The sequence below is a fragment of the Podarcis liolepis genome (genome assembly GCF_965112155.1).
Source record: "Podarcis liolepis genome assembly, chromosome: 1".
In the NCBI taxonomy this organism is placed as follows: Eukaryota; Metazoa; Chordata; class Lepidosauria; order Squamata; family Lacertidae; genus Podarcis; species Podarcis liolepis.
In genome coordinates, this window is record NC_139554.1 from 120,007,851 (window position 1) to 120,033,356 (window position 25,506).

The following is a 25,506-nucleotide window of genomic DNA, read 5'->3' on the forward strand; positions in this document are numbered from 1 at the left end:
CACCCTCATGTGACATTTTAATTGGTTGGGGCAGCTGCCGGACCTGAAAGAAAACTTCCCTTTTCTACAAAATAGGAACTCTGCCTTCCTTTGCCCTCTGCTTCACCCCACTCCCACAGCCATGACATTAAAAAAAACAAAAGCCTATGAGGTGACCGAGCAACTTTTGGAACAAAAGAGTCCATCAAGCAGCAGTCAGGAGCCCATGAATCAGAATGGTTCTGTTCTTAATCATGATGTGCGAGTCTGTAGTGTGGAGTGGTATATGCCGCTTTCTAAAATAATTCAGAGATATTCTTGGTCTCAATGCAAGCCTTGTCCTGTCCCTTTCACTCACCAAATCTTTGCCCAACAGTAAACATTGGACTTGTTGTTTAGTCGTGTCCGACTCTTCGTGGTCCCATGGACCAGAGCACGCCAGGCACTCCTGTCTTCCACTGCCTCCTCCCGCAGTTTGGTCAAAACATTGGACTAGATGAGCCTTGAACCAGCAGACTCTTATATTACATTCACATGCATTGCAGGGGATTGATTGCTCAACCCTATGATTTGATGATTCTATCTGTCATTATTAAAAACTCCCCCCCCCCCCTTTAGGCTGCTTACACGCCATACACTTCAAGCATGTTTCAAGTTTCATTATGCTTTTATATGTGCTGGAAGCCGCCCAGAGTGGCTGGGGAAACCCCGTCAGATGGGCAGGGTATAAATGATAATTATTAACATAATTATTAAATTGTTATGAGCACACCCACACACCCTGTGAAATGTCCAATATCCTTAATGATCAGTTACCAGGATGGTTGGAGGTAAGTGATGCGCTTGCAATGTATGGTGGCTTTGCAGTTAGTCTGGATTTGCACAGCTGTTATCTTTTCCTTAGGAATATTATTTAAGAGGAAAAGAGAAGCTAAATGAGGCTGTTACCGTATTTTTCGCTGTATAAGACGCACCAGACCACAAGACGCAGCTAGTTTTTGGAGGAGGAAAACAAGAAAAAAAAAAATCTGAATCTCAGAAGCCAGATCAGCAAGAGGGATCGCTGCGTAGTGAAAGCAGCAATCCCTCTTGCTGTTCTGGCTTCTGGGATAGCTGCGCAGCCTGCATTCGCTCCATAAGACGCACACACATTTCCCCTTACTTTTTAGGAGGGAAAAAGTCTTATAGAGCAAAAAATACGGTATATGATTTTTCTTTGGTCCTCCCCCCCCCCCCATATTGCATGTTACAGTGGTACCTCGGGTTAAGTACTTAATTCGTTTCGGAGGTCCGTTCTTAACCTGAAACTGTTCTTAACCTGAAGCACCACTTTAGCTAATGGGGCCTCCTGCCGCCGCCATGCTGCCGGAGCACGATTTCTGTTCTCAACCTGAAGCAAAGTTCTTAACCCGAGGTACTATTTCTGGGTTAGCGGAGTCTGTAACCTGAAGTGTATGTAACCTGAAGCATATGTAACCTGAGGTACCAGTGTACACCGTTATAGGAATTCTAAGGTCTCATTTATAAAAATCATATGTTCATAAATGTACAAGGCAAACACATACGGTACATACGTGTCTGAAATAGTACAGGAGAGCAATTTTGAAACCATGTTGACTCTCCCAAACTGACCTCAAATATTTCTCTGCGAGGAGGAAGGAAATGGGAAAGCCTCTCCATTGTCTTTTGCTTACTGTCTTAAGGATGAATTTGTGCATGAATAGGGTGAACCTGTGACCTGGATTCAGGAACTAAGTATTTAGCATCTCAAAATGAATGGCCAGGCTGCCCAGGTAGAGGAATCAGTGGCTATTATCAGGTATCCTGACAAAACAGGAATTTTGTTGGAGACCACCTCCTTCTGTGATGTACAGTGGTACCTCGGGTTAAGAACTTAATTCGTTCTGGAGGTCTGTTCTTAACCTGAAACTGTTCTTAACCTGAAACACCACTTTAGCTAATGAGGCCTCCCACTGCTGCCATGCCGCCGGAGCACGATTTCTGTTCTCATCCTGAAGCAAAGTTCTTAACCTGAGGTAATATTTCCTTGTTAGAAGAGTCTGTAACCTGAAGCGTATGTAACCCGAGGTACCACTGTATGTATGATGTTTTGGGGTGGTGGTCTTGAACTACAGGGTGGGCAATTTCAAGTGTCTATATAAGGGCTTGTGCACCATTGCTCTGGGTTCCTCCTGCCTCCTGCGTGTGGTAGTGAGCGTAGGGATGCGGGTGGCGCTGTGGTCTAAACCACTGAGCCTCTTGGACTTGCCGATCAGAAGGTTGGCAGTTCGAATCCCCACGACCAAGTGAGCTCCCGTCGCACTGTCCCAGCTCCTGCCAACCTAGCAGTTCGAAAGCATGCCAGTGCAAGTAGATAAATAGGTACCACTGCGGCAGGAAGGTAAACAGCGTTTCTGTGCACTCTGGTTTCCGTCACGGTGTCCCGTTGCGCCAGAAGCAGTTTAGTCATGCTGGCCACATGACCCGGAAAGCTGTCTGCAGACAAACACCGGCTCCCTCAGCCTGAAAGTGAGATGGGCGCTGCAACCCCATAGTCGCCTTTGACTGGACTTAACTGTCCAGGGGTCTTTTACCTTTTTACCTGGTAGTGAGACCCTGTTGCAACAGTTAATAAAGATCAGGCTTACTAGCTGCCTTGCTTCTCAATATTCTCTGGTTGGCTTCTGTTATTTTCTCCTTCCGATAAGCGACCTACTTAAGGACTCCATACAGGCTCTTGGATACCCCATAAGGGAAAAGGAGCAGTATTTTCTTATAACAACCCAAATTTCAGTTTTTTAGTACCTACTTTTTCCATTACAGAAAAACAATATGCATATTCAAAAAACACACACCGATACAGTATCAGAGCAAAAGCAGATTGAAAGGAATTAAGCCACAGCAGTGTAAGAAACTTCAAGAGCTTATGGATGCAAGCATTCAAATTCTGTTAAGTCAGGTAAGCTGTCACATGATCTCCCAAACATGAAGCTGCATAATATTCTATTTCTGGATATTTGGAAAGAAGATGTCTTGGACAAAATGAGTCACTTTGTATCCAAAGTCCAGGCCAGTTCTGACTGTTGTTGCTTTCCTTGTGTTATCTCCAGTGATAGCAGAGTCGAAAGCCTTAACAAACAGCAACTGATTTAAAAAACAACAACGTGGCTATACAAAGCTTCTGTCACTCATTTTTTTAAGCGTTGCTGACATTTAGCACTCGAGTACATTTCTTCCATTAAATCCTCTTCATTGATCAAGCTGAAGGTAAACGTTCCTTAGATATGTGTATCTGGGTGGCTTAGCCTCTAATTCTAAAACCAGCTACTCCCGTTTATTTTGTCCAGCTGAAACAATTATTTAGTCATTAAAAGGGCTTGGAACAACTTGCCCCCAAAAATACAGGAGCATGATGCATGCCACATGAAAGGGCAATGATTTATATTATTAATGATAATAATATAAAAGCGATGAAACATCAGACATTAAAAACTTCCCTAAACACAGAAGGCAGAATTTCATCAGGTTTGGCTCTCTCCCCATCCCCAGTGGGCTATACAAGTTCTCTAGGCCAGTGTTTCCCAACCAGTGTTCCGCGGCACACTAGTGTGCCACGAGACGTTGCCTGGTGTGCCGTGGGAGGGAGGCGGGCGAGTCGGGCGGCGAGAGGCGGGGCGGTGGCGGCGAGGAGAGGCCGCCCAGCGCGGGACTCTCACCGTCTGCCTGCCTGGCTGCCTGTGTGGCGCTGATGTCACGGGGCTGTAACGTGCCCCACATAGGCACACGCGGGGCGGTGAGCGAGCTCCCTCCCACATCCCATCGCCGCTCGCTTCGACCGGCCTACTGGGCTGTCGCAGGCGGAAGGCCTGCGCATGCGCGAGGTTTTCGCGCCTTCGGGATTCCCTTCACGCCTTCCTCCTCCCGGGTCCTTGAGAGAGCGGGAAGCGGCAGCGCGAGACCGGCGTTGAGCCTGGTAGGTATTGCGCTTGCCAAGGCAGTCATTTGGGAAATGAAAACTTGCAAAGCAAGCAACCAGTTCAATCTGAAGTACGTGTATGCTTAATATCCTGTATCTGAAACCTGTTCTACCCCCTCCCCCACACTTGGTGCCATTTTCATCTACACATGCAGCAGAGTAAGTTGACCCAGAATAGTACCAATTCAGATGGCAGATGGGAGAATGACAGTGCTGAATGCTTTCCCATGTAGAACAGTCCCTGCAAATAAAAACCTAGCATATTTGGAAGAGGGATGCTAGCCTAACCATTACCTTCTATGCTGTTACTATTTTTTTATTTTTTTTTACATAAGTAAAAAAGTGACCTTTCCCCATCTGGCATGGTGGTGTGCCTCGAGATTTTTTTCATGAAACAAGTGTGCCTTTGCCCAAAAAAGGTTGGGAAACACTGCTCTAGGCCAGCGTTTCCCAACCGCTGTTCCGCGGCACAGTAGTGTGCCGTGGAACTTTGTCTTGTGTTCCGCGTGGAGGCGGCCAAGTCGGGCGGTGAGAGGCGGGGCGGCGGCAGCGAGCACATGCGGGGCTGCGAGCGAGCGAGCTCCCACCATCGCCGCTCGCTACCGGGCCTGCGCATCCGCTCGCTAGTGAGCGGGGAATCCCATCCGCCCCCACGTGAGGGGGAATCCCATCCCAGCCCCCGCGAGAGCAGGGGAATCCCATCCGGCCACGCCTCCTGGCCAGCCAATCGGCTGGCTGGAGGGGGCGTGGCTTACCCTTTTTAGGGCCGGAGCAGAGGGGGCTCGCCCTCTCTTCTCCGGCTAGCCCCATCGCCGCTCGCTATTGCCGCTACGAGGTGCCGCTACTGGGCCTGCGCCTGCTCGGCAAGCACACGTGGGGCGGCGAGCGAGCGAGCTCCCACGTCCGACGGCACCAGGCAGGGGCCCTTGGCCGTGCCGGTGCCCACCGTGCCCGCCTCCGCCCAGGAGGGCGGCAAGCAGCCACCGCCACCCCCGCCGCTGCCCGGCAACCGCGCCGCCACCCCCGGCTCCCCGCGGCGGGTGATCGTGCAGGCTTCGACGGGCGAGCTGCTCCGCTGCCTGGGGGACTTCGTGTGCCGCCGCTGCTACCACATCCCATCGCCGCTCAGCCTGCGCGTGCGCGATCGCTGCGCGCTGACGTCATGGGGCGGGGCTTTAATGGTGGTGTGCCGCGAGATTTTTTTTTTGTAAACAGGTGTGCCGTTGCCCAAAAAAGTTTGGGAAACACTGCTCTAGGCAACCCTAGTTGAACTATAGTCAGAAAAATTGAAAAGTTTGTCATTTGGAATATTATGCAAAAAGTTACTACATTTACTGCTAGAAAAGTGTTATCGTATCAGATTTAAATATTGCGGTGGCTGATAATGAAACAATGTTTGCATTTAGGATCTTTTAGTTCTTAACTGCTAATTTTAAACAAACTGGTAAAGTGCACATCCAACGAATGGGCAGGAGGACATTCCCATCTGCTCCCTATTTCTGTTAGCAACATAGTTGGTAGAGATAGGATATAGGCCAGGGGTAAGCAACTTAAGGCCCGGCGGCTGGATGCGGCCCGATCGGCTTCTAAATCCGGTCCGCGGACTGTCTCGGGATCAGCATGTTTTTATGAGTAGAATGTGTCCTTTTATTTAAAATGCACCTCTGGGTTACAGTGGTGCCTCGCAAGACGAAAATAATCTGTTCCGCGAGTCTCTTCGTTTAGCGGTTTTTTCGTCTTGCGAAGCAACCCTATTAGCGGCTTAGCGCTATTAGCGGTTTAGCGGCTATTAAAGGCTTAGCGGCTAAAAGGCTATTAGCGGCTTAGAAAAAGGGGGGGGGAGGCGGAAAAAAATCGGAACACTCGCAAGACGTTTTCGTCTTGCGAAGCAAGCCCATAGGGAAATTCGTCTTGCGAAGCAGCTCAAAAATGGAAAACCCTTTCGTCTAGCGGGTTTTCCGTCTTGCGAGGCATTAGTCTTGCGGGGCACCACTGTATTTGTGGGGCCTGCCTGGTGTTTTTACATGAGTAGAATGTGTGCTTTTATTAAAAATGCATCTCTGGGTTATTTGTGGGGCATAGAAATTCGTATTCTTTTTGCAAAATATAGTCACCCCCCCCCCAACATGGTCTGAGGGATGGGGGACTGGCCCACAGCTGAAAAAGGTTGCCGACTCCTGATATAGGCCTAGAGATCAAGACAAATTGCAGGCAACTTCTTACTTCATATTTCCCCCTCCAACTCTGCATGGTTAATGCCCATCACGTCTTATACTATGTACTTTGGAATAAGTTCAGTATGTTGTGCATGACCTGCACTACTTTGCCTTAAGGTTTTCAGTTTTTATTCTTTAAATGGAATATGACTATGCAAACCAAACCCAGTGACCCAGGTTAGCTGTCTGGTTAAGACTCACTTGATGCATGAGTAATTTCAATGGGGCAATAGTTACTCTGTACTGCAGCTTTCATTAGTCACAGTGGAATCAAAAGCAAAATACAAGTGAAACATGGAAGAGGCAAGCCTAAATGATGACTTAAAGGTAAAGGTAAAGGGACCCCTGACCATTAGGTCCAGTCATGACAGACTCTGGGGTTACGGCGCTCATCTCGCTTTATTGGCCGAGGGAGCCGGCGTACAGCTTCCAGGTCATGTGGCCAGCATGACTAAGCCGCTTCTGGCGAACCAGAGCAGCGCATGGAAATGCCATTTACCCTTCCCACCTATTTATCTACTTGCACTTTGACGTGCTTTTGAACTGCTAGGTTGGCAGGAGCAGGGACCGAGCAACGGGAGCTCACCCCGTCGCGGGGATTCAAACCGCCAACCTTCTGATCGGCAAGTCCTAGGCTCTGTGGTTTAACCCACAGCGCCACCCGTGTCCAAAAGGACTTCTGAGTTAAATCATTTGTCTCCGTCTTGGGAAAATTTACTATGTAAATAAGCTACGCATGCCTGGCAGAAATAAATGGGAGCGTAGGAACTGTAGTGCCTGAAGACTGTCAGAATGCATAGCAGTAACCACTAGGAGGAATGCAGAGAGAAGGGACGCCGTGGTATATCTGTAGCAGCACAACCAGACGCTTTCATCTGCAGCTGCAACGAAACCTATCTCTCCCCTATCGGTCTCTACTGCCACAGCAGGCGCCATAACCTTCCAACAGTTTGACTTGAACCCCAAAGGCGCACTCCTCCATTGTCTCCTGAGACTGATGGATGCTAATAGTGACCCGTATCTTTCTTGCCACATCACAGGCCATTTAACGTGACAATTTTCACATAAGATCAGGCATCTCACATTGTGTAAGCAAGCCTTAACCTGCCATGTTAGCTTACGTAAGGTAAGCAAAATGGTGGGTTGATTAATTCATTTTTAAAACAAATGAAAGACTTCTTAGGGCATTTTTTCTTTAATCTGAATAAATCACAGAAATCAGATTTGAGGGGAAACGTCAATAGGCAGACAGAAAACCCTTACCACATCAATGTCTTAGATAACTGTTGAAAATGCTTCTTACTCAATTCTTCAAACATTTTTAGTACGTAGTGTTTCAAACACTAGCCCTACATTACAACTATAATTCTATTTACAATTCATTATGCTTGCTTCTTCTTATTTTGGTACAGTGAACTGTACTTAACAATGCACTGTACTGATATGATCAGTCTCAAAGTCATTCACTTTATTAATATAAAACATTGATATTTTAACAGACATTTCCAGAGTCCAAGGAAAGTATAGTTTATTGAAAGTAGCCCATTAGTGCATAATCACTACTAGCTTGAATTCACACGTCTCTGTGGACAATGAGGCAAAGTCTTAATTGAAGCAAGGTGCTTTTGTTTGCTACCAAGTCACAGCCATTCCCCATTCAACAGGGGGAAACACATGCCTCTTCCTTGGGTTACACAAAATGATTTATCCAAGAGGTATTTGCCACATCAGGTTGTTTGTGCATATGCTGATACAGGGTGTGGTAGTACCAAACACTGAAACAAAGACCTTAAGCTCTTAAGGCAAAAAAATCCTCCAGTTTACAGTTCTAATCAAGCCTGCAGTCCACCCTTAATTTTCACAACTTGCGCAAAGCACAAGGGGGGGGTGTGTGCGGAAATCTGGAGGCAACACAATATGGTGTTGTGTGTTTCCCATCGCGTGGCAATTTCCAGCCGAGTACAGGCAATGAATGTTTTGCACGTGTCCAATATGTGTGTGACTGCACACGTGGGACAAGGAAGTATCTGGAAAAGGGGGCATGGGCACAACAGAGCAGAGCGGGCTTATGCGAACTCAGCCGACGCACACTGGGGTCAGGTCCACAACCCCCGTGCAAAATGGTTGTTGCCTGTACAAGGCCAGATATTCCACTGGAGACAGCGTTTCTACTAACCGAAACAGGGCTCTCATTTTTGCGAGCCATCTCTGGGAGTGAAAAATTATTTAGCTGTTTGCACTGAAGGCAAAATATCTCGGTCTTCATGAACCCAGCCACTAAGGTCAGCCGAAGCGGAAAAGAACCCAGTTCTACAGATCATTTTGTAAGTTTAGATACCCTGAACGTTTTAGAAGGATCAGCTTTGTCTGGAAAACATTATTGATTGGTTTAAATTTGTATGAAACAAAAGACTTTAAATTTGACCACAGCCCCCTGAACCGATAAGGCATGAAATCCATTACAATGGAGTCACAGCACTTGCTAGTATAATATTAACCTGGCAACTCCTGCAGCTGGAGATAAAATCCCGGATGTAAAATAATAACATTAAAAAACACCCAAAAAGCATTAGCTGGCTACTTTACAGCATTTAAACCATACTCATCTCTTACAATGGAGAACTTGGGCAATTCCCCTTCTTTTCCTAATGCACTTTGCGTTACCACAGCTGTCTTAAGTTTGTGAAACATTATGCCTATGCTTCAATCAAATTACTCATTCTCCTTTTGAGACTCATTTATGCTAGCTTGGCATATATCCTGCCAGTGCACCTAACATCATAGAACTAGGCCTGCCCAGCTCCTTATGTAAAGCCTTTCCTCCAAAGATATACCGCTTAAGTTTGATACGTCTTGAGAAAGTCTTATTCCTCTCCCGCATAGCTTTGAAAGAATAGCACACATCTTGGGAGTAGAAAGTCTTGTTGTAGATTGTTAGATAAGTGGCACTGCAAACTTTTGCTTCCGCCAAGGGAAACAAGCAGCTAATGCCACGTTTTGGTCAGATTGCTCGTAGTTTCGTTTCTCCTGCTTAATACTTGTTGATCCCAAAGATTCTGACTCCGTGCAGCTGTGGCAGCTTAGGAATAAGTACGCTTAAGAGAGAAGCTGTGTTTAGGATGAAATGTGCCGGATCATATTTTGTGTAGAAGCTTGCCAGGAAATACCTGCAGAAAAACAAAGGGGGAGTGAATACAGGGCAGAAGGAAAAAAAAATCTTTTTAATGAAGGGCATGCATAAAGTTACCACTTCAGAACTGACAATTGGTTCAAGGGGAAAATCTCAGCAAAGAATATGCATTTATTACAAAATATTTCCAACTGCAGAAGTCACAGGAACTTTTAAGAGATTAGACCAGGTGTAGGCAACCTGGGACGCGGGTGGCACTGTGGGTTAAACCACAGAGCCTAGGACTTGCTGATCAGAAGGTCGGCGGTTCGAATCCCCGCGACGGGGTGAGCTCCCATTGCTCGGTCCCTGCTCCTGCCAACCTAGCAGTTTGAAAGCACGTCAAAGTGCAAGTACACAAATAGGTACCACTCCGGCGGGAAGGTAAACGGCGTTTCCGTGCACTGCTCTGGTTCGCCAGAAGCGGCTTAGTCATGCTGGCCACATGACCCGGAAGCTGTCTGCAGACAAACGGCGTCTCCCTCGGCCAATAAAGCGAGATGAGCGCCGCAACCCCAGAGTTGGTCACAACTGGACCTAATGGTCAGGGGCCCCTTTACCTTTACCTCTAGGAAACCTAAGGCCTGGGTCGGATGTGGTCCAATCGCCTTCTAAATCTGGCCCGCGGACAGTATGGGAATCAGCGTGTTTTTACATGAGTAGAATGTGTCCTTTTATTTAAAATGCATCTCTGGGTTATTTGTGTGGCATAGGAATTCGTTCATTTTAATTTTTTCCCAAAATATAGTCCAGTCCACCACATGGTCTGAGGGACGGTGGACCGGCCCACGGCTGAAAAAGGTTGCTGACCGCTGGGTTAGACTTTCTGGTATGTGGCTTGCAAGACAATTAGCATCCATTCACAAAAGCACTTTCCCCAAGCATTCAAACCATCATATACAATATCTCATAAATCATTACAACGAGTAGGAAGCTAAAGGATTCAGACAAGACAGTGACTTACCTACAACAAATTGCCATGTTTATACTACGGTATAAACGGTTTATATACTGTAGCTGAATGCCAGCAGTCTACTTGAGATATTTCAGGTTGTTGCATAACGTTATTTGCAATACCTACTGAGCTGCCAATGGACAAATGCATTCCTCTGTATAGTTCATGTTTCACAATCTAGGTTGCTACCTTGCTTGTTTCAGAAAACAAATGTTCAACAGAGTGCCCACGGGGCATTCTTAATACTTGTGAGCATTACCAATCGTTGTAATAAGGTTGCTCAAAGTTTGACTCTGGTTTAGAATACCATGGATACTGCATTAGTTGGTGGAAACGAAAGATCCAAGAAGAGGAAAAAAACAATCAAAAGAGTCTTCACTACAGTAGGTGTGTGTTTCCTGAGGACAGGAACAGCAAAAAGATTATGTTTCTAAGCAGCTAAACAGAAAAAAAATGAGTTCTTTTGTTTGAGGAATTACTGAACTCAGTGGGACTTACTTCTGAGTAGACAAGTAAAGGATTGTGTAAAACATATGTGACCCCAATATTATTTTTTGCGGATTTCACACATTAAGTTACCCTATGCAGTAACTGATTTTTCACATCAAATATTACTGTTTCACAATTTCCAGACTACAAACACTGCCATAGTTGAACTTGAAAAAAACAAAGAAACCTACAAAATAATTGGAGAGATTGTGAAGAATTTCCGGGAGGATGTAAACTGTACGCCGTAGTCCAGCTGCTCCCAGTGCGTCAGCAGCCTTGCTTTACCTTGGTCAGGTGTTTCAAATGGTGTCCCCTTTACAGCATGCAAAAATACATACATTCCCTATGGAGAAAAAATAAAATAAAAGAAGGCAAGCTATGGCAATATTAGAAAACCACACAGAATCTCTGCGAGAAATAATCATGCCACATTAAGAACTGTTATTGAACAAAAAGAGGAATTTGTTCTGTGTTTGCATATGTACCCATGCTCGACAAATGACTACGCAGAAATGCCAAGACAAATGGCGATTGTCCTCAGTGGCTGGCCTCTATGTGACACACCCCTTGGCTTATTATTTTGGAAAAGTTGAATAGTTGATAAAGAAACGGACTGTGTGGTCTTTCTCAAAACCCTATGAGTGGGGGTGGCTAACTTCAGCCAAAGCAAAATTTTTGGCCCTGCGAGACTCCTCTGATTTTGAGCAACAACAAAAAAAGGGGGGGGAATTAAAGTACACATAACACTGGATGAGGCGAAGGGGAGAGTTTTAAGTTCTCTACTCTATTTAGGGCTTTAATGGGGATCCAGATTGCTACTTCCCTGCCCATCAGACTGAACATGTGATGATCCCTTCTCTTCAGCTGATCTGCACAGAGGGGGGCACCTACACTAAAGTTGGAAGGCAGCAATGTTAAGTACCGTATTTTTTGCTGTATAAGACTCACTTTTTCCCTCCTAAAAAGTAAGGGGAAATGTGTGTGCGTCTTATGGAGCGAATGCAGGCTGCGCAGCTATCCCAGAAGCCAGAACAGCAAGAGGGATTGCTGCTTTCACTGCGCAGCGATCCCTCTTGCTGTTCTTATTTTGTTTACCTTAAATGTCACATTTAAAGAGTCATATAAATTCTGATACAAGAGGCATCTTGGGGAATATTACTAAGTGCCGTACCTATAAAAACATCTCAGCTGTGATGAATTACTCCTGGCCAGTATTAATGCTGCCTTTAGAATTAAGTGTCGATTGTGACTAGTAGATAACTTGCTCAATTTCAGGCACTATGAATGGAGAACTGTGAGATGTTAGACTTAAAATAATTTGCACATTATCTGCTATTAATTAACCTGTAGGTGGCTGCACAGTGAAAGCAGCAATCCCTCTTGCTGTTCTGGCTTCTGAGATTCAGAATATATTTTTTTCTTGTTTTCCTCCTCCAAAAACTAAGTGCGTCTTGTGGTCTGCTGCGTCTTATAGAGCGAAAAATACGGTAAATCCCAGGCCTTGTTTCTGAATAGAACTGCCCAGGATTGAGCTGCAAGTCAGACCAACGTTGGAGAAATTCGCAACTGGGGGTGCGACCCAAATAAGCTGATTTAAAGGCAATTTGAGGTAGGGATAGTGATGCACCGGTGAGTTTCACAATAGGAGCTCTCAAGTAACAAGTCGCTTATTTCTCAAGTATGTCTCTTCAGGTGTCAAGGGTGTTAAGTGTCCTCAACATTGCACTCTCTTCAATTGAAGGAGAACATAGCATTCCAACCGCCCATTTTCCAGGGGTTTCAAAGTCAAAATGGTTTTGTAAGGTTCTCCCTTCAATTTTTGCATTGGTTTTGTGCAAAGCAGGTGGAATTCCCAGGCTGCACCCAGTTGGGAAATTTCTGAAACATTAAGCAGCATGTAAATGTTTTCAATAAATAAAATAATCAAGTCTGTGATACCTAAAGGGCACGGCAGGACAAGGCGGCTCCTGAATCTTCACTCTAAATCACCTTTTTTTCCCTCAACCACAAACTGAAGGTGCAAATTGACGGCAAGGCCCGAAATTTGACTTTGCTGTTGTGGTCTCCCCACGTGAACTCCCTTTCTTCATATATCATTTGTTCCCTTTTCAACATCAAAAAGTACAGGAAGACTATTTTAATGCTCCAGGTGCTTTTAGGAGCAGCCCTGGAGGGTTTTTTTCCTCAGAGAAGAGCAAAATAAAAGGTAGTCTATAAGCTGGTACTAGGAAGCAATAATTTTAAAAATAATGGCCACTGTGTTTCTGGAGCTTTGTGTGTTACTCCAGTACAGTAAAAGCAGCTCACTTAAAATTATTTCCTTTCCCTACAACCTACAGGTTAATTAATAGCAGATAATGTGCAAATCATTCGCAGTCTAACATCTCACAGTTCTCCATTCATAGTGCCTGAAATCGAGCAAGTTATCTGCTTGTCACAATCGACACTTAATTCTACAGGCAGCATTAATACTGGCCAGGAGTAATTCATCAGAGCTGAGATGTTTTTTATAGGTACAGCACTTAGCAATATTCCCCAAGATGCCTCTTGTGTCAGAAGTTATAAATTTGACTCTTTAAATGTAACATTTAAGGTAAACAAAATAAGAAGCCACTTTGGCTTGCTTTAATCAACCAAATGCCTCCCTGCATAACATTATCCAGAGATTTGCCTGCATCAGCTAAGTCTCTCGGGCCTTTCTAATGACCCCAGAGGCCTAGGCCCTGAGGTGGCACTTTGTTTATCCAGGGGAATATGGCAGTCATAGCATTTCTCATTAAGATCTTACTGCATGCTTAACCTGTTGTGCCAAACAATTGCAAAGCGTTTGCAAAATTAAACTCTGCAGTTGCACACAAGGATCAAAGCTCATCTATATGAAGGTGGTTGCTTCAGTAATGTATGGCTTGCAACCTAACCCCATCTCTGTGAAGTTAGCGCTGGACAGTCGAGAAGGAGCATGCAACAACAACAATTTATTATTTATACCCCACCCATCTGGCTGGGCTTCCCCAGCCACTCTGGGTGGCTTCCAACAAAATATTAAAATACAATAGTCTGTCAAACATTAAAAGCTTCCCTAAAAGTTTCCTGCTTCGCAGGGGGTTGGACTCGATGGCACTTGTGGTCTCTTCCAACTCTATGATTCTATGATTCTAAACAGGGCTGCCTTCAGATGTCTTCTAAAAGTCTGGTAGTTGTTTTTCTCTTTGACATCTGGTGGGATGGCGTTCCACAGGGCGGGCGCCACTACCGAGAAGGCCCTCTGCCTGGTTCCCTGTAACTTGGCTTCTCAAGCGAGGGAACCGCCAGAAGGCCCTCAGCGCTGGACCTCAGTGACCGGGTAGAACGATGGGGGTGGAGATGCTCCTTCAGGTATACTGGACCAAGGCCGTTTAGGGCTTTAAAGGTCAGCACCAACACTTTGAATTGTGCTCGGAAACCTACTGGGAGCCAGTGTAGGTCTTTCAAGACCGGTGTTATGTGGTCTCCGCTTGCTGTCTCTAACTGATGTCCTTTCCACAAAGAATGGGAAATTATTAACCCAGAGCCCCATGATCTTCACAGAGATGTCTGCAGAACTCTCCCATTCCTCTATGGAGGAGCTAGTTGGAGAGCAGGCTTCTTTTCTTGCAGTGGTTAAGTGCCTACTCCTTTAAGAAATGCAAGAGGACCCCAGAAGCCCCCCTGGCCATTTTCAAAGGGAGAAGCCCACGCAGGCCAGTAGGGAAGTGGCCCATAGGTCCTCGAGAGAGCACGTGTTGCGGTGGGGGCAACCAAGACATCCCCTGTTGCTGGGCGGGTTAGTATGAATGGCCACGAATTTGATAGGGAACCTCCAATTGTTGCTGGGGAAAATGTAATGTTGCAAAATTGTTTGACTGATGGGGGTGCTATTTATTCCCTGTGCGCAGCGTCGAGTTTCCTCTTTTCGCTGCGCACATCAGATTACCCGTCCACCCTCCCTATATTTAGGGTTTGTTCGTGCTGACCTTGCTATGCCTGTCATGGGGTCGTCTGCTTTGGAGAAGGGGCCTAGTAGGAATTTTTACCATTTGGCTGATTGGCTGCTGCCATTTGGTTTTTTGCCTACCGCGTAGCAAACCGTCACAACTTGTAAGGTTGCAGTTAGGCATTGGGTTAATTTTGGTTGGTGGAGGGGATGTGGTTGGCTGTGCCTGCCCCTCCAATGCTGCTGCTGCAAGGGTATTCCGGTCAAGGAATCCAGGGGCTCGCCATGCTCTTGTCCGAACCCCTGGCAAGGGGCTAGGGCCACACAAGAGCCCCTGGGAGCATTTGGGGAGAGGTGAGAGCCTGGCGCCCAGCTCTATTCTCTCCCCAAAAATGTTTACCCTTACTGACTTCTGCAGGCTTGCAGTTGTCAGTTCTGTTCCTACCTCTATATAGGAACAAAGTCGCTAACCAATGCCTAAGCAACCACTCACATACTGTAATTCAGTATTTACATACTGCAATTCAGTTGTGGCCAAAATTATTCCAAAACCCAAAACAAAGATGTTGTGTGAACTGCGTCTTTATTTGGGGGTGTCCAGGGGGGCCTCAACACGCAAGTAACGCCACCATCAGGAGGGGACCTACAACCCTCAAGCAGCTTAGCTGGGGAGAATCCAGCGCCCTGGATTGAACGCAATTGTTGCTCTAGAGGTCCAATGAAGTCATTTAAATTCCTCACGAGTTTTCAGATGAGCAAGAGTGCTTTCAACGGCCATTTTATTTGAATATTCCTAATATTTTTTTTGGTCCATGGGGTCACGAAGAGTCGGACACGACTAAACAACAACAACAAATATTTATTTTTTGTTCCTGTTTTATGTCCTTGGGTGTGTTAAGAGCAACCCCCCCCCAATTAGATAATTCTACATCCAGACGATGAGATTAAGCATTTTATTTATCGTCTTGGGAACAGAATGAATTTACTCCAATGATATTTCTGTTTTGACAAATTTCAAGACAATATCCGATAGTCTCAGTTGTTTTCTGGCAAAGGAACCAGGCCTCTACCTTGTAACAGGTATCTTAGTATCATCTTTCTTTCTCCATTGCTTTGTAGGGTACTTACCAAATTGTGAATAACATTGGTTAAGGTCCATGCAACCGGAACACTGAAGAACGGGATGCTCAGCAAGACAATATGGAGCAAGCCAACCCCAAGAGCGTACGTGAGCCACATTCCTCTGCTGTTCATTACTCTTGTGTTGGGGTTAACTTCACTGTGGGCAACCCCGACGTTCATCTTCTTTTCTTATTCTGAAAAGGAATATTGCAGAAAGGTTGACAGAAAGTATGCTTTGTCAGGGATACCTGTTACTTTCCACATACCCCTGGCAGTCTATAGATGTGATCATAACAAGTAATTGCTGCACAAAACACCTTTAGCACCTTTCTCATAGGTTAAAACGATATGCGGTATTTCAAAACAGTGTATCACCAACTTCTGGCTTGCTTTCTAGCTGCGCTGCAACATTACATGCACAGTATCTCCATTTTTACAAGTAGACCTATCCCTACCTGGCCGCAATGTTTGTGGCTTAGTGTATAAGAAGTGCTTGAGTTCAGAGGCACTTTAGTTTCAATGGACTTTAGTTTCATTTGCCTTCAAGGCAACAAAAAATCCACATATATCAGACACACACACACCTCCCCTGCAAACAAAGAGTTAAGACTGATGGAAGTTAAATAAGTTTTGGAATGTTTATAAGCTGTCAGTTTTAGAGGTTGCTGCAATTTTATGCAGTTAGTCAATCACAGATCAATTTTATGACCTTCCATAGAAGAAATAAGTCCCCCCCAACAAATTAGAGAGGGAAATATGTTTGCTAGAAAGTGTAGTCAATTCCCTACTCAGAAATACTCAGAATTTAAGCATAAAATGTCAACAGTAGTTAACATTACCTAAACATCAGGCTTAAAAACACACACTGAATGCTTATTTCAATGCACTTTACACAATGTAAAATCAGTCACAGAATTCCGTACACACAAAAAGGTCAATTTAGGAACAGGTAAAAAGGTAAAGGACCCCTAGATTTGTTTATATTTTGGATGAAAGAAGATGAGAGAGTGTAAGATCATCAATTTCCTAAAACTCATCTTCTTTTTTAAAAAAAGAGAGTTCAACTGCATCTTCTTAATAATGGGATCCAGTTTTGTCATTCAAGAAATGACTGACACCAAGGATGAGAATAATTTGCATTATGTTGGGAATAGAGACTTTGTGGAAAGCCTGTGTCAGGTCCGAGTCTTATTTCCAAGGAGGCACTAGCAAGTGTGTTGTCAATTTTAAACAGAACGTTCACTCCATTTTCCCTTTTGCATTTTCCTTATTGTACTAGGAGATGCATAATACCTGACTGGTGAAGGATGCCTCCTTGAAAACAATCTTCAGTTAGGCTCTGGTCCCTCCAATATGTGCATACTCACCCACCTGAGTCGCCAAATGAGAATATAGTTTAATGTAAATTGACCGCACACAAGCACACAGAGTAACAATTATTCTCAAGACCAGGCTTCCTCAGCCCTCCAGATGTTTTGAGACTACATTTCCCATCATCCCTGACCACTGGTCCTGCTTGCTAGGGATCATGGGAGTTGTAGGCCACAAACATCTGGAGGGCTGAGGTTGAGGAAGCTATGGGAGCAAGATCCTCAAGACGAATGAGTACAAGACCGAAGCCACATCAGCACATAGACTTAGGGCATTTAAAAAAATGTGCATACTTGAAATTTAATCACTGTCCCAGTAAATCAACCAAGGCTCATCTAGCAATAAAACTTCATCCTTTCTCGAAAGTTGAACTTTTTAGGACTGGAGGTATTAGGGGTGCTAGCTCCACTAAACCCAAAGCTCTAAAACGGCTTTAGTGGCAAGTATACGGGCATGTCGCTTGCAAACAACCTCTGACTATAAAAGAAAGCGGAGAAGAACTCTTTCCCAATAGTTTGCTTCCAGGGCGAGAGGCCATTGTTTCGCCACGTTCTTAAAATGTGCACGCCTCGGGGTGCATTCCTGCTTTGTAACAGGATACACAACTCCTGTACGTCTCTCTCTATGGGGTACAGTATATATGGGGAAAAGGTAAACATCGTTTCCTCCTCCTCCGGTTCACACCCCAGTGTGGCCCAAGCAAAACTGCACGTCTATTTCACACCCTCCCCCCAAGCTCCGCACAGCTCAAGCCACTTTTTGCGTTCAGCAACTACGCACTAGCAACCACCACCACCACCGTGCATTTGCTTCGGCAACGTCTGCATCCATTTCTCTCTCTCCTTGCCAGCAGCACACCATCGCCACCAGCCCCGACACCCTGATCATGGCAGATGCAGCGGGCTCGGCCCGAGACATGACGGCAGCTTACTGAGGATCCTTTGTCTCGAAGCCGAGAGGTGCGCCTTTGCTAAAAAAAAAGACGGGGCACACACCTCTAAAGCAATTCCTGCATTTAGATACCAGCAGCAAGAAGAGGCCTCCGTGCAATGCCTCTAGGACGCAGACGCAGCAACAGCAGAGCTCTCTGCATTGTTCCCCGAAGGGTGCAGCCGCCTTTTGTTGCGCAGAGGAGCCGCGCTTGCACGGAGCGCACGGCCCCGAGCACCGCCACCAGTTGCATAACGACGGCCTTGGCGCCGAGGGCGCGCGCACACACACAAAACCATCCATGCACCTACCCGCCCCGCGGCACAGCGCGCCTTCTTCGCCCTTACCGGGAGGGGAGATGCACTCGGCGACGGACCCTCCTCAGCAGCCGCGGCTCGCTTGCAAACGCTGCCCGCCCCTTCTGGCCACCGCCGTGGAACGTTGCCCTGGGAGCAGGCGGAGCAGCTGATTGGACGGGGCGTCTCGGCCCCGCCCCCGCCCCTCCTCCGGCCGAGGTGTGCGCGCGCGTGTGCGCGAGCGGTGTGGGGAGCGGCTCGGAGCGCGCCTCGTTCCCGGAGGCGGAGAGAAGGGGGAGTTTCTTCGGCCGGCTTGCGTGGCCGCCCCGGAACAGGTAGCGGAGGGCCGGCCTGACGAGCTGCTTTTTTGGGGTGCAGGGGGGGCTTTTTGTTTGTTTGTTTCCCCTCGCCATCCTCTGGCCTCGCGGCGCTGCGTAGGAAACAGCCCCCAACGCCCCCACCCCCCCCATATAAAATATTGCAATATCGGAGGCATTGCAATTCAATCGGCGTGCATGCGTCGCGTCATGCGATCGGTTCTGTGAGGGTGGGGCTTACCTGCCCCCCTCCCCACCCCCAATATTTTATTCCAGTTGGCACCCCTGCAACAAGGACCTTCCTGCGCTTTGCTCTAGGCCTGGCTTGTGGCACCGGATGCAAGCGAAGGAAGAAGTTGCGCCTTGGCGGAGAGATTATATGGAGGGTGGGTTTCGAAGCTTTCTGGGGCTAAGAAACTTCAGGTTCTGTTACTTTTGCCACATACACCCCCCAGTCCAGTGGCATCTAAAAACTGACCAGCAGGCAAATACAGTATTGCACATAGAATCACAGAATTGTAAAGTTGGGAGGGATCCACCAGGGTCATCTAGACCAACCCTGCAACGCACCTATCCTGCCCACAGTTGTCGCTTGAGCCATCAATTTTCTTGGTTGTAGGAGTCAACTCCTAGGAGCCGAGGTCCTCTTCAGCACCCCCCCCCCCAACATGGATGTAGCCAGGAGGGGCAAGTCCGTAAATAAAAATGCTTAACTAATAATAAATAAGAAAAAAATACTTAACCATTGGAGATAACTCGGTTCCGCCCATCCCGCAACATAATCCTGAATATGCCCATGCCCCCTAATAAAATATTTGAGGGGGCCACCCCTGTCCAAGTTGATGGGCATTGCCATTCAAATGGTATGCATGCACCGTGTCTTGTGGTCAATTATGTGGGGCAGGGTTTACCTGAGCCCCCCCCCCCCCAATAATTTATTCAAGTTGGCACCTTTACTTCTAGTTAACAGACAGTGCGCACTGACTCACTGCGCCACGACAACCACCTTCACCTTTTTAATTTCTCTGTTCAAGGGCGGGAGGTAGAATGCCCTTTCCACATTTTTTTTTTAATTTTGTGCTTTTTGGTAAAAAGGAGCAAAAAAGGGGGAATTTATTGCGGTGTGAACGCCATCCACATCCAGAGCGCTGTGGGATGCTGACCTTTAAAGCCCTAAATGGCCTTGGTCCAGTATACCTGAAGGAACATCTCCACCCCCATCATTCAGCCCAGACACTGAGGTCCAGCGCTGAGGGCCTTTTGGCGGTTCCCTCCCTACGGGAAGCCAAGTTACAGGGAACCAGGCAGAGGGCCTTCTCGGTAGTGGCACCCGCCCTGCGGAACGCCCTCCCACCAGATGTCAAAGAGAAAACCACCAGACTTTTAGAAGACATCTGAAGGCAGCCCTCTTTAGGGAAGCTTTTAATGTTTGATGGACTATTGTATTTTAATATTTTGTTGGAAGCCGCCCAGAGTGGCTGGGGAGGCCCAGCCAGATGGGTGGGGTATAAATAATAAATTGTTATTATTATGGGATGTTTTGGCTTCTTTCCTTCCAGAGTAATAGCCCAGTCACAAAGCATGCGCAAGTAGGAAGAAAGGGGTGCCCATCGCATGGTGTGGGTCTTGCTGTCAGCAGGATTTCTTGGGAGTGTTAAATTGTGCTCAGGTTGGGACTTTCCATAGGCACCTGGTTGGCGACTGTGAGACCAGAATGCTGGACTAGATGAGCTGTTTTCCTGATCCAGTGAGCTCTTCTTGTGTTCTTATGCATATCATCTGCAGATCGTAGAGTAGGAGGGGACCACAAGGGTCATCTAGTTCAACCCCCTGCAATGCAGGAATCTTTTGCCCAACGTGGGGCTGGAACCCACAGCCCTAAGATTAAGAGGCTCATTCTCTACCGTAGAGGTTTTCAACCTTTTTGAGCCCACAGCTCTCTTGACCAACTACATTTTTCCCGGTGTTAGAAAGTGAGATATGAAAGCTAGAAGCTAAATGGCGCCTTATACCTAGGTTATGTGCGCAACAACGGCGTGTCTAGGCGTGGCTTTTTTTTTAATAACAAGAATGCAAAGCTGAAAATGAATGAACTGCAGCTAAAATCTTAGGTTCATTTTTCACATGGTCTAAGTCCTCATCTGGAGACTGAAAAACAAAACAAAACCATGCTTCCCCTGCCTGCCCCCCTAATATTCTTAAGAGGGTCTCTTCTACTGTATTTTTCGCTCTATAAGACGCACCAGACCATAAGACGCACCTAGTTTTTGGAGGAGGAAAACAAGAAAAAAAATATTTGAATCCCAGAAACCAGAACAGCAAGAGGGATTGCTGCACAGTAAAAGCAGCGATCCCTCTTGCTGTTCTGACTTATGGGATAGCCGTACGGAGCCTCTTCAGGGCAAAGGGAGGAACGCCCTGAAGAGGCTTGGTGTTGCTTTCGCTGAAGCCAGAACAGCAAGAGGAATCGCTGCGCAGTGAAAGCAGCGATCCCTCTTGCTGTGCTGGCTTCTGGGATAGCTGCGCAGCCTGCATTCGCTCCATAAGACGCACACACATTTCCCCTTACTTTTTAGGAGGGAAAAAGTGCACCTTATAGAGCGAAAAATAAGGTATATTCTTCAGAGAGTGGCTGGAAGTGGGGAGGCAGAAAAAGGTCCTCTTTTCCTTCCACTCTACGATTTTAATCTGAAACCTTAGGCGCAGTACTGCGCCCAGAGCTCAGAAACTGCTCGCGCTAATAAAATTCCCTGTCGCAAAACGCACCTAGAACAATGGGAGTTTCGAATGGCGATTCTTTCTGTGGCTCCCCTTTGAAAAAAGGTGCTCCGAATCTCAGGAGCTCAGTTACGTCACCCCACGCCTGCCGAGCCGTCATCTCTTCACCCCTTTTTTTGGACACACTCCCTTGTGGAGGGTTCCCTCAGCCCTGTCTCCTCTCCCCTCTCCTTGGGAATCCTTGCCTGCTGACTCCGAGGCCACCTTAGCTTCTGGCCACCGGCACCCCCTGCCCTGTCGCAGAGGCACAATTTGCCAGCAAACTGCTGTGTGTGCCTCTGGAGGCAGAGACATGAGAGGGCAGAGGAGGAAGGGAAGGAAGGAGGGAGGGACAGAGGCCGGTGCGCTTGTGGCGCACTTGTCCAGGATTCAAGGCACCCCAGGGTGCCATGGCGCACTGGTTGGAAACCACTGCTCTGCCAACTAAGCTAATTGGGTAAAGAAAGCCAGAAAAGCAGCCTCTGGGGAGGGAGGCAAAGGTTAGCCAGTACAGTGGTACCTCAGGTTAAGTACTTAATTCGTTCCGGAGGTCCGTACTTAACCTGAAACTGTTCTTAACCTGAGGTACCACTTTAGCTAATGGGGCCTCCCGCTGCCGCCGTGTCATTTCTGTTCTCATCCTGAAGCAAAGTTCTTAACCTGAAGCACTATTTCTGGGTTAGCGGAGTCTGTAACCTGAAGCGTATGTAACCTGAGGTACCACTGTACTGTTCCAGGCCAGTACCAGCAGCGTGGGCAACGCCTTTGAATCAGTGTGGTTGCATTCAGTCATTGGCTGGTCCAGTTTTTGCATTTAACAAACACACAGTGAGAGGGCATGGCGTATAATAAAGTGCATGGAAGCGATGGAGTAGTCTCTGTCCTCTTCATAGAGCTAGGTTTAGGGACCTGCTATACAAAGGGTGTGTAGGACGTGGGTGATGGATGCTGTGGGTTAAACCACAGAGCCTAGGACTTGCCGATCAAAAGGTTGGCGGTTCTAATCCCCGCGATGGGGTGAGCTCCCGTTGCTCGGTCCCTGCTCCTGCCAACCTAGCAGTTCGAAAGCACGTCAAAGTGCAAGTAGATAAATAGGTACCACTCCAGCGGGAAGGTAAACGGCATTTCCGTGTGCTGCTCTGGTTTGCCAGAAGCGGCTTAGTCATGCTGGCCACATGACCTGGAAGCTGTACACAATAAAGTGAGATGAGCGCCACAACCCCAGAGTCGGTCACGGCTGGACCTAATGGTCAGGGGTCCCTTTACCTTTACCTATACAAGGGTGTGCTGTGCCCCACAGGACATTGGGCACACATCACCTGGTCAGACACAAGGGCCACACATTGTAAGAGCACCGCTGGATCAGGCCAGAGGCCCATCGAGTCCAGTGTCCAACCAGATTCCAATGCAAGCAGGAGCTGTGAGCAACAGTGCCTTGCTCTCCCCACTGATGGTTCCCAGGAGATGTTCTTCAGAGGCGTGTTGCGTGTATACTGTCCTTCCATAGTGTCCAAATAATGGCTCCCAGCAGGCAGCTCCCTCCAACTTTGCCCAACATTGGACCACTTCTGCATAGCAGGAAGGCTTGATAGCCTCGCTGTGAAAAGAAATGGAACGTGTTCTTTTTTAGCAACCCAACCAAGATCACACTACTCATACAAAATGAGGATATAGTGTGTATTCCTTCAGGGATATTCTTTCCATGTTCAGTCTAAATCACTCACCTCAACGGATGAATTTTGTTAACTACTTGACTGCCTTGGACCTCAGTAGGATGTTTTCTGGGAGGGTTCTGTGTATATACCGAAATCAGTGTTTTGTAGATCACAGTCTATAACTAATAAATTTATATTGTGATTCTTCTCTTGAAAATATATCTACACATTAAAAAACACCCGTACATAATCTCAGCGTCTCCAGTTACAACTGAATACAGTCGTCTCTGGGGTCTCACACGTTCATGTTAAGCCATGGTTGGCTTAGTATGTCATGCAGTCTGCGTCACAGTCACATTCTTACAATACTAAACTATGTCTGAACTAGTCTATCGACAACGAAAGAGCAGTGTGCTGTTAAAATACACTGGCTTTTTATTTTTTTTATTTTTTTGCAATGCAATCTTGAAAATATTCAGCAGTGGGTCTTTGGGTCATTTAACCTTTCCTTCCCCATCGGCCCACTTCCATCAAAACTTGAAATTGGTCCCTGAAGGTAAACCAAGTGTTACAAGAACACAGCTGTCTATATTTGAAAGGGATGGCCTACATTTTTTCCACTAACAAATTGATATTTACTGAAGTAGGCTCTGATTATATATGCAGTATGCAACAGTTCAGTAAAACGACACCTGCAATTTAGCATTGTTTTGTGCTTCTGTCTTATTTTATATTTTACCCCAGTCGGAAATGAGCAAATATTTTTTTTTAAAAAAACTACTACATTCATAAAATTGTGTTATTTATATTTGCCCGTTCAGATTTGATCCTGAAAGCCTGGAAATGAAGCAATTGGCAGCAGAAACTATCCGGCTGGTTTCGAGTTCGCAGGTGATAACGTCTGTTGTCAGTGTGGTTAAAGAACTATTAGAGAATTCTTTGGATGCTAACGCAACAAATGTTGATGTTAAATTGGTAAGTCATATTAAGCTAAAACTGGAATGTGGATGGGAATACAATAATACTCATTTGTTGTTGCATGAAGGTTTGAATAGTGCGTTCTTTTATATACTTGTGCTTTAAAATTTGACAAACACATTTCTGTCAACATCTGACAATCTTTGGCGGTTTATATGGATATATAGCTTGAATTCACACAGGCACCATATAAATCATTCTGAAGTTCCTTAAACCTGCCAAGCGCAAGGAAATTGAACTTTGCTGAAATGCAGATCTCTTTGTTTGTGTCTATGATCTAAAGATGTTGGGTTTTGGCTGGTAAGTTATGGATTGAAAATGTGTGCATATAATTGTAGAGCTCCCTAGTGAACTCAAGATTTCATTTTGAAAGGAAATCATATTTTTGCATATGACTATTCATGTGGAATAATTATTAACATTCAGTACATACCAAAAAATAATAATTGTTCCACTCAGTGTGTTAGAATATGATTTTCAATTTTTTTTTGAAAAATCCAAAGTTCCAGATAATATCAAATCATTGAAACAAGTTTGTGGACTGTTTCTGTGACTTCTGTGGGGTTAATCATTTGTTTGTTTGAGGATTACATTTTACATTTTACAGACTTTGCTCACTTGAATGCTGTTTACTTGAAGAAAGCTTCTGGTAGCCTGTTTAAAAACGGAGGGAGTGACCGGTTTTAGGAAGGGGTTGACAATAAATGTTTTCTGAAATGTAGAGGTCTCTGCTTTTCCTAAAACATATTTTATTTTCATTTTTAAAAAAATCCTAGCAGCAGCAGCAGCAACAACAGAATTCCTCTTAAAATACTGCACCCAGTAAGATCAAATATTCTATTTTCTGAAGGACATATGAGGAGTCTCTATGCAGAGGCGGTAGATTTGTTGAATATTCAACTATAAAGCATAGATTTATCTCTTATTGCTTCTTTTGTCTTCCAAAACACTATTTTGTTTGCACTCCTCAAATACTGGAAGGGGGGGGGGGTTATATAGAACAAGGCAACGAGTTGCTGTCTGCTACGCCATAGGTCTGGACTAGATCCAATGGGCTTACATTACAGGACAGTGGATTTTAGTTGCACGTTGGGAGGAACATACTGATGGCAGTTTGGAAATGAACCAGTTGTCTGGATGGGGTGATGGACTGTTCCTTGCTGAAGGTCTTTAAGAAGATCTTGTATAGCTGTGTGTTGAAATTATGGCCCTTGAACTGAGCGGGATATAGGATCAGAATGAAAGCCATGGGACCCATGTACCCAGCAGGGTCTAAAAAGGTAGCATAGAGTCCAGGCGCAAATCTACAAGTCACATTGCGGTAACCGTGTGCCACCAGATTCT

At 46.1% G+C, this 25,506-nt stretch overlaps 2 protein-coding genes and 1 long non-coding RNA gene across 4 annotated transcripts in view; 2 read left to right on the forward strand and 1 right to left on the reverse strand.

The window, feature by feature from the left end:
- Positions 1-2,088: 2,088 nt before the first annotated feature.
- Positions 2,089-2,646, forward strand: LOC310709689. The gene is made up of 2 exons (XR_014527623.1): positions 2,089-2,196; positions 2,593-2,646. It is a non-coding gene; the product is annotated as an uncharacterized lncRNA (long non-coding RNA).
- Positions 2,647-7,344: 4,698 nt separating this feature from the next.
- Positions 7,345-18,606, reverse strand: ORMDL1 (ORMDL sphingolipid biosynthesis regulator 1). Of its 2 annotated transcripts, none has more exons than XM_083470591.1 (4): positions 18,471-18,606; positions 15,865-16,052; positions 10,976-11,127; positions 7,345-9,338 (listed from the first exon to the last, which is right to left on the reverse strand). In XM_083470591.1, the coding sequence occupies exons 2-4, from the start codon at positions 16,036-16,038 to the stop codon at positions 9,203-9,205; spliced, it is 462 nt and encodes a 153-aa protein (XP_083326717.1). In that variant the 5' UTR covers positions 16,039-16,052; positions 18,471-18,606; the 3' UTR covers positions 7,345-9,202. The 2 variants fall into 2 exon arrangements, with proteins under 2 accessions (XP_083326717.1, XP_083326718.1); XM_083470592.1 differs by having other exon boundaries at positions 18,507-18,605.
- Positions 18,597-25,506, forward strand: part of PMS1 (PMS1 homolog 1, mismatch repair system component) — a 51,252-nt gene continuing 44,342 nt past the window's right edge. Inside the window, exons 1-2 of the mRNA XM_083468276.1 lie at positions 18,597-18,790; positions 24,006-24,159. Coding sequence (XP_083324402.1) covers positions 24,028-24,159 — 132 coding nt within the window. The 5' untranslated portion in view covers positions 18,597-18,790; positions 24,006-24,027. The remainder of the gene's footprint in view (positions 18,791-24,005; positions 24,160-25,506) is intronic.

Coding starts and splice junctions, on each gene's coding strand:
- ORMDL1 (XM_083470591.1), bottom strand. CDS start 16,038: ATGAACGTCGGGGTTGCCCACAGTGAAGTTAACCCCAACACAAGAGTA. Junction 11,128..15,864: donor CCAATGTTATTCACAATTTG/GTAAGTACCCTA, acceptor TTTTCTCCATAG/GGAATGTATGTATTTTTGCA. Junction 9,339..10,975: donor ACAATCTCTCCAATTATTTT/GTAGGTTTCTTT, acceptor GTTTTTCTGCAG/GTATTTCCTGGCAAGCTTCT.